Source organism: Lepidochelys olivacea, assembly GCF_965140295.1.
Source record: "Lepidochelys olivacea isolate rLepOli2 genome assembly, chromosome: 9".
NCBI classification, from domain to species: domain Eukaryota; kingdom Metazoa; phylum Chordata; order Testudines; family Cheloniidae; genus Lepidochelys; species Lepidochelys olivacea.
In genome coordinates this window covers 2,332,467-2,341,503 of record NC_140419.1, presented here as the reverse complement: position 1 = coordinate 2,341,503, position 9,037 = coordinate 2,332,467, and the positions used below count along the sequence as shown (strand labels likewise).

At 50.5% G+C, this 9,037-nt stretch overlaps 1 protein-coding gene across 1 annotated transcript; it reads left to right on the top strand.

Moving 5' to 3' along the window:
- PLAAT1 (phospholipase A and acyltransferase 1) lies at positions 1-8,185 on the top strand (the record flags this gene model as incomplete). Its single annotated transcript, XM_084638087.1, is given in 5 exon segments — positions 1-79; positions 467-605; positions 6,516-6,647; positions 6,650-6,783; positions 8,084-8,185. Coding segments are annotated over 4 exon segments (507 nt in total). The 5' UTR covers positions 1-79.
- Positions 8,186-9,037: the final 852 nt, after the last annotated feature.

Sequence of the window (9,037 nt, the reverse complement as noted above, 5' to 3'; positions counted from 1 at the left end):
AGAAGCTTGGAATGGAAAAGGACCTGGATGGCATCTCCTCTAGCCCATCCCCTGCTGCAGTGACTTCTTCCCCCAGCAGGTCAGTAGTGCCTTGTCCAATTCAAATTGTCTCAGTGGTGAGGGGAGGGATTGCCTTGGCAACAGCCCCCGGCAGGGTTTGCGTCCCAGACCAAAGCACGAGCTCGTTGCCACCAGAGCCAAAGGAACAGTTGTTTTAGCTGGTAGCAGTAGCAGGCTGTTACCCTCCAGCCACCGGAGGGAAGAAAGTCACATGCTTTGTAAGTATGTTGCACCTTGTCAGGAATTTATGCTAACTCTCAGTCTAAATGTTCTGTTCCTCCACTGTCTCCTGATACCTGCCTAAGTGGTTCCCTGTCCACACTCCAGACCCCTCCTGCATTGTGCGTGTTGAGCGGAACAGGGAGGGACACGTTCAGAGTTGGTGTCTCTGTCTGTCCCATTGCAGATGGCGGCTAATGACAGCTTCAGTCTGGCGTATCTGGGCAACCCCCAGCCCGGGGACCTGATCGAGATTTTCCGGCCGGCTTATCAGCACTGGGCTCTGTATCTGGGGGATGGGTACATCATCAATGTGGCGCCTGTCGGTAAGAGCTGCCCCATGTTGATTCATTGGGGGGAGGAGCCGTTCCCGGCCAGCCAGAGCGGCTGTGCGCATGCAGGGTGAATGCCGCGGCTCTCGGATAAAAGGGGCAGAGGGTGCGCGCTCTGGCAGTCCTGGCCTGGTCTGTCCCTCGGAAAGGGCTGTGAGTTGGGAATAGCGGGTGGCTTTGGGAGTCTTGTACAGGACTGTGATACAGATGGGACTGAGGGCAGGAAGTGGGGCTCAGTGGTCAGTGTAACGGATGTTCCTAGTTCTGCTACTGGCCGCTGGGTGACCTCAGGCACGTCACTTAACGTCACCTCTTTAAAACCATAACGCTTCCTGGGACGTGGGGACTCCGGTGACATTCACAATGGGGCCCTGAGATGCTGGGTGAATGGCTGTGCCCCAGGCTGTGAACGGGGTGTGACTGCTCAGTTACCTGGGTCAGCGGGGTCTGGACGGTGGGAGTGGGACTCACTGCCCTACAGGCGTTGTCCCATGGTGGGGGTAGAGCAGAGCTGCCCTGCGGGAGGCGCTGTGCCTCAGCATGCTCTCAGCAGCCGGGGCATGGCCGGGCTCCCAGTCCCCCTTGAGAGGGTCTCTCCAGAGCCGCTGGCTGGTGCCAAGGGACCACGTGTCCATGGCTTAATTTGTAATGCAAGAGGTACCGGGGCTCAAGCCATTTTTTTATTCAGAACTAAGGGCTGCGAGTCTTTCACGGAGGTCACAGATTCTGGGACTGTCTGGAACCTCTGTGATTTCTGCAGCAGCCGGTGTGGCGGCCCCGGGGCCAGCTGCACCTCCCGATGCTTGGGCGGCCACAGGCAGCTGGTCCCGGACACTGCTCTGGAGCAGTGGAGGAGCCCCGGGCCACTCCCCGGGCAGCAGCGGTAGGGCCCTGCGTCACCCCCCACCCCCAAGCAGGGTCGGATTAACCCATAGTCTAATAAGGCTGTAGCCTTAGGCCCTACTGTAGCCCTCCTTTCCATATTGAAGTAACATCTAGTAGCGGGGCCCTCAGATATTTTTTGTCTCTTTAGATATTGCTTTGTACAAATGAATCCATCCAGATTGTGAATTCAATGGATGGTGGTTGTGATTTTGTCTTTGTGGGCTAAGGAAGTGTTTGTGGGCCCAAGCCAGACTGAACTTTGTACACAGTAGGCCTACACTGGCCAACAGAAACCATGCGGAGGAAAGGAGGACGGCAGAAATGGAAGGAGACCGAAGAAAGACGGCAGAGACAAGACGCAGTGCTGGAAGGAACTCCTTCTCTCCTAATGTTTTTTCCTCCTACTAAGTCTGGTGGCGGGGAAGTCCAGGCGAATACCAGCCCAAGTGAACCTGCCAGGCCTGCCCCTGATGAAAAGGAGCAGCTTGACTTCTGTGACTTCTCTGGCTGAAGTCTCATTCTCCCCCCCCACCCCCTCCACGAAGACTTTCCCAGTGATGGTAATACAAACACATCCTTCTCCAGCGATCCAGGCAAGTGGGACACCACTTCTCAAGAGCTCATGGCACACTGGACTGAGACGGGCCCACAGAAATGCCACATTCTAGCTGCTGACTTTTCATTGACAACGCGAGACTACACCAATCAGAATCATTATCTGACCAAACCAATGTTTGACTATGGGAAGCCTAACAAACAGACTGGCAAGCGAGAATGGCTCATCTATTTGCCTTCTCAGAAGAAAGTGAAGTGTTTTTATTGCCACCTGTTTTCTGATACCAAAAAGTGGGGAACGTTCTGCGAAGGCTTCAGGGATTGGAAGAACACTTCATACGTTACCAGTCATGCAATGAGTGAGCAGCATACATTGTCCATTAGCAGCTACCATACCCCAAAGAAAGTTAGTGGCAGAATTGATACCCAAATGGAAAACCAGTTTTTGGAAGAACGTTCTCAGACACGTAGTTGAAACCATAGTTTTTCTTGCTGAACATGGTCTGCCATTCTGAGGCTCAGATGAGACTGTTGGATCGAAACACAATGGCAATTACCTTGGTGTTCTAGAGCTAATCGCTAAGTTCCACCCTTTCTTAGCTCAGCACATCAATGAACATGCAGATTGTGGAAAAGGCCGTACATCATATCTATCAAAGACTATTTGTGATTAATTCATTGCACTGCTGGGAAAGACGACGCTCTCAGCCATTGTAGATGAGATCAAAGTTTGGTGGGGGGGAGGGATAGCTCAGGGGTTTGAGCATTGGCCTGCTAAACCCGGGGTTGTGAGTTCAGTCCTTGAGGGGGCCATTTAGGGATCTGGGGCAAAAACTGGGGATTGGTCCTGCTTGGGGTCGCTCTCAATTTCACCCTGGACCTGAGAGACCTTCATAGAATCATAGAATAGAATCATTGAATATCAGGGTTGGAAGGGACCTCAGGAGGTCATCTAGTCCAACACCCTGCTCAAAGCAGGACCTAATCCCCAACTAAATCATCTGACTTCTGACAGGGAAGCAAAGAAATCTGTGGGCAACATGAATTCTGCACATGTGCAGGGGGCTGGACTAGATGACCTCTGAGGTCCCTTCCAACCCTGATATTCTATGATTCTGTGTGGGATTTTTTTTCAATGTCCATTGACATATGACAGGTTTGAGCCCTTTGTGGTGTCACCGGATGTGCTGGGATGCCACTGAGTAAGCCTCTTCTGCCGGCCTGGGTCCCCTTTACCCGGCCTCGCTGGGCTCGGCTCGCTGGGCTCGGCTCACAGGCCTCTTCCTGCCAAGCACACAGGCAGGGCCACACCCAGCTGCACAGAGAGACAGGGATCCGCTCTGGAATGATTCAGCCTTAGGGGCTTGCCCCAGCACTCTGGTACCCACTTCCTTTAAGGGGTACAAACCCAAAGGTTTTATGAAATTCACCCCCTCCCTCAATGTGGAGGGAGATACACACAACTTCTTTCCCCCCCAGTTAGAAATTACATAAACGGGGTTATATTAATAAAACAAAACAAATTTTATTAACTGCAAAAGGTGAATTTTAAGTGAATATAAGAGATGACGGACAGAACAAAGCAGATTATTGATCAAATAAAGCAAAATATGCAAGCCAAGCTCAATATACTTAAGAAACAGGTTACAAAATGTACATTCTCACCCTAAATGTTATTTTAGGCAGGTTGCAAAGTTTCTGTGGTTCAGAGTTCCAGTTATATTCTTTTTCAGACTGGACCCTATCTCAGTCTGGACTCTCCCGTGCCTTCCCTTCAGGTGGCTTTTGCAGTCTTTCTTCTTGGGCAGACAGGCCATGGAGAAGAGGAGTCCTGTTTGCCTTCCTCCCCACCCTTAAATTGGATTTACATAAGGCGGAAATCCTTTGTTTCCCAAACTTGACTCCCCTTCCCTTCCAGTGGGAAGTTACAAGAAGTCCCAGGTAATGTTTTAGTATCAGGTGACAAGACCACCTGACCCTGTAGTATCGCAGTGTCCATGAGTCAATGGCAGTATGCAGCGTTCACAGGAAGGCCAAGCTTTTCACAGCCCATTGTCCTTGCTGATGGGTCATCACCCTGTCTGGCTTTTCTACTGTTGTACCTGAGGTGTTAGCAGTGGGCGTCACCCAAAGTAGCATAGTTGAAATACAGATAATAGTCAATATTCCTAACTTCAGATATAGAAATGATACAGGCATACAAATTGGATAATCACATTCAGTAAATTATAATCTTTCCAATGATCTTACAAGACCCATCTTGCATAAAGTACATCTCAGTTATGTCATATTCATATCATAAGCATATTTTCATAAAGAATATGGAGTCAAACATCACATGACTCAACAGATGGATGTGTCTCATGTGTATCAGCTGACTGTCCTCTTGCATTATGTGCTACCTAGTGGAGCAGCTGAGCATTTCGAGACCTTCATAAACATCATCAGCCACACAGGGGAGAAACTTGCCTCGTACCTATTCGATTTCCTCACCGAAAATGGGATTGACATCAGCCTTTGTCGTGACCAAAGCTATGACAATACAAGCAGTATGAGTGGCAAATATTCAGGGAGGCAGGCAAAGCTAAAAGAGTGCAATGCTTTGGTTGGTTACATGCTGCCCACTCGCTCACCCTTGCTGGCCAGTCTGCCATGGATTGTTGTATTGAAGCAGTTTCGTTTTTTGGATTTGTCCAAGAATTTTACAACTTTTTCTCTGCATCAACCAGTCATTGGACAATTCTTAGCGATTCGCTACCAAAGGGATGCCTGAGTGATGCAATGCACACTTTGGAAACTGGTATTTTGTGTGAGGTCTGGAATGATACACTTCAGCCATTCAGCAGGTGCAGTCTAAGCTTGCAAAGTGCTCAGATTGACCTTTCCATTGCTGTAAATCTAATGAGGAGTCTTGGAACTGTTCTTCAACAATTGCGGGATAGTTTTGATGAGTATGAAATTCAGGGGGCTGCAAGGACTGGTAATCATGAGTATAAGTCAGCCAAACGCTGGAAAAGACAGAAGACATGTGACAATGTAACTGCCCACTCATTCAGTGACAAGGAGGCCTCCAGAGTTAATACCTTCATTACAATCATCAACAAACTGAAGAGTTCATTAGAATATTGGACCAAGGCTTATGAAAATATTGACAAAACCTTTAGTGTACGGACACATTTTTCGCCTAACATTTCAAGTTCTGAAGTCAGTGAAGGTATCAAACGTCTGTGTCAGAAGTTCCCAGACAATGTCCCAGTAGATTTTACTAAAGAGTTTCTCCAGTTTGTTGAATTCACATCACATCACTCTCCGAGAGAGAGAGAAAAGATGACGAAAGCAAATCTATTTGGATGTACCGAGTTATCACTGAGCCCAATGTGATTGAATGGTTCCCGAATGTTGAAACTGCCTTACGGCTGTATTTGTCACTAATGATCACTAGCTGTAGTGGAGATTGTTCCATCTCTTCTCACAAGGGTCAGAAATGTCCTCGATCCACCATGACTCGAGAGCTCTCAGTGTTTTGTCCCTCTTGAGCACTGAGAATGAAATCGTCAGGTCTTTGGATTATGATGACATCATTCGTGACTTTGCCACAGCTAAAGCTAGGGGGAAAAATTGTTTGTTTGAAGAATTGAGTGTAGTGAGAGTAGAATAAACTTGTTAATTTGTCGTAAATAAATAGTATGTAAATATGTACGTAGATAAATGTTTGATGACTTCATACTTGTTTTTGCAATACGTAATTCATACTTAGGCCCTTCCCTCCCATTAGCTGTAGACCCCTCATAACCCTAGTCCGGCCCTGCCCCGGAGCAGCAGCAATGGGGCCTGGGGCAGCCCCCCGACCCGTGCCGCTTCCCCACCCCCCAGAGCACCTAGGATTTAGTCAGGGGTGTTTATAATACAAGTCGTGGACAGGTCATGGGCCATGAATTTTTGTTTATTGCCCGTGACCCGTCCATGACTTCTACTAAAAATACCTGTGACTAAATCGTAGCCTTATCCATAACTGATGTGGTAAGCCCGGAGGTGCCAGGGCTCTGAACTGCCAGGCCCAGAGGTGCCAGGGCACAAATCAAGCCCTGCCTGTGTCCCTTTCTCTGGGTGGCTCATGCAGTCCTTGTGCTCAGGTGAGAGGAAGACTAGGACTGCCCTCCACAGTGCATGAGGGTCGAGAGGAGGATGGCCCCTTCTCCCACCCCTTCCCCCTAGGGGCAGCCCCTTTCTGTCATTATCGTTTGACTCGGAAGGACTGACTACCAGTTGGTCGCGAGGGGCCAGATTCTGGTCTCATTTCCCCCCGCCCCGCAAGGCAGCCACCCCAGGGCAGGCTCTGGGTTCCCCCCCTTGGCCCCAGGGGAAGTACCCCTGAGTGAGCTGAGCGTGGCCAGCGGGACGGCTGGTGCTGTGGCTGTCCTGCACTCCTGCCAGCCGGCTCAGCCTTGTCTCTGCCTTTCCCAGAGGAAGGGGCCGCGTCGTCGCTGGCGAGTGCCAAGTCTGTGTTCAGTAGGAAGGCCCTGGTGAAGATGCAGCTCCTGAAGGACGTGGTGGGGAGCGACACGTACAGAATCAACAACAAGTACGACGACGCCTACACCCGCTGCCCGTGGAGGAGATCATCCGGCGCTCGGAGTTCCTCATCGGCCAGGAGGTGTCCTACGACCTCCTCGGCAACAACTGCGAGCACTTTGTGACGCTGCTGCGCTATGGGGAGGGGGTCTCCGAGCAGGTAGGGGTGCCGTGGGCATGCAGCTGCGTTGAGTATGGGGCAGACAGGCTGCTGTCTCCTGCACGGGGCGCGCTACTCCCCTCTCCTCCCGGGTGTCCCGCAGGATCTGCACCGTGTCCACACGGCACCAGCTTGACCAGCCCTGCAGCAAGCTCCGTGCAAAGAGGCCAGCACCTAGGGCTTTTCTCGCTCAGTTTGCAGCAAGGTCCCCCTCCGAGGGGAAGGACTGGTGGGGTGGGACACAGTGCATGCTGCAAACTCAGAGCTGCTGAGCCTGGCCTGGCTTGGCCGGCTGCTCTGCCTTGATTGCAGGACTTGCCCAGCCGCACAGCTTGCTAAGGAGTCCCACTTCCTCTGGCTGAACCCCCCCTGTTTGCAGCGAGTGAGGCTCCTCTCTGCTCAAAGCTGCATTATCCCAGGGGTAGCAGCTGCTCTCCAGCTGTGATCCCAGCATGCCCTTGTCCAGCAGCGTGCCCTTGTCCATCCACCTTGTCCAGGGGGCTGCGGGGGTGGCTTCCACAAGTTCCCAAAGCGAGGGGGGACGTTTTCTCAGTGTGGAGCTCACGCAGAATTTGGTCCTTTCTCCCTGATGCAGAGAAACCCGCGTGGACTTGGGCGAGTTTTGTTAACTGCAGGTTTTGTCGAGAACAAACCTGGTATATGGAAGTCCCAGCAATTTAAACCTGTCGTGGTGAATTCTGGGTGTGTTTTGTTGGGGGAGATTTAAACCCCGTGGCCTCTACTGGCTTTGCACTGGGGACACTGCTATCGTGCTGTGCAGAGAAACCCCTGCATACTCAACTGAAAATGTGCTTCTTAAACCCGTCCTGCCTCTGGCCACAAGGGCGAGCGATATGCCGCCTGACCACGACCCCCACTGACTTCAGTGGGCTTTGGATCAGGCCCAGGACGAGAAGCTGAGGACCAGATTCTGATAACCAGGAAGTCAATGGAATTCACTTCAGATTCACAGTGGCATAACTGAGAGCAGCGTTTGACCCCATGTACTGTCTGTGGACTGAGTGCAGAGCAGACATTGCTTTGCTCAAAGGTGAGTGACCTCCTGACATGAGTCCTGGGCCTGATTCTGATCTCACGCTTGCATAAATCAGTAGTTACTTGGAAGTCCCTGAATTCCACAGGCAGGAAGCCAGTGTACTGTGAGATCAGCATTCGGCCGGCTCTGCTCTGTCTCGTGCATGCATCTCTTGTATCCACTGTGTTCATCACGAGAGATTGTTCAAGTGTGAAAAACCCAACGTTCGTGATGTCGTCAGGCAGTTTTGTGTTTCCTTTGCAGGCTAACAGAGCAATCAGTGCCATTGGGTTTGTAACAGCTGCTGCGGGTGCCGTCTCATTGTTGGGCTTTTTCCAGAACAAATCCAGGGAGCGGCATTATTAACCACATACCATGGTAAACTGACAGCATGTGATGGTTGGATTCCAGATTGGAATGGAACCAGCTCAGTCCACGGGTAAAGCTACAATAGACGCTCGTTGCCAAGGACGTCACTGTTGCCAAGGTCACTAGCTGTATTTTTTGTCATAGCAACTTGTATTCAATTGCAGATGATGATTTTCTTGCTAGCCTCAGTTGACTCCCTGGCAAATTCATCCTCATTGGTGCTGTTTTGCTGGTGACTGGGCCCGTGAGCCAACAAAAGAGCTTTATACACAATTGCTGCTGACAGTGTTTTTATAGACTTGACTTGCTGGGTTTTTTCAGTGAATAATTTATATTTTTTTTACCTGTTTGGAGAAATGTTTTTATGGGTTTTTAAAAAGAATATTAATGAAACTTACAAATATTCTGTGGGGCCTTTTCCCCATCCCACGACCGGTGGGTTTTACAAGTGGAAAATCTCAACTGCTTAGATTGGTGGTGTGTGCTGTGTGGTGTGTCACTGTGCACCAGGGCGTATGCTGCACTTGCAATGCTGGAACCCACAGCTGCTCTCCAGGCCACAGGAGATGGGATGCAGGAGCAGGTCCCTTCTCTTGAAGAGGGAGAGAAGGGTCCCTTTTTATTTTTAAATGAGTGTTTTGTCTTGGATGAGATGCTCTTTTGCTTTAAGAAACAGACCTGTTTCCCACCTGTGAAATGATTCCTGCGTGCTGTTCCTCTGGACCGGTCTAGCTCACTCTCAGACCACCAAGTGGGGGCAGAACCAAGAACGCGACCGCAGCATTTTCTGGCTACTCTGCGCTCCTGCCCAGCCCCCACTATTTTTCTAGACTGCCCGTGCTCAGACGG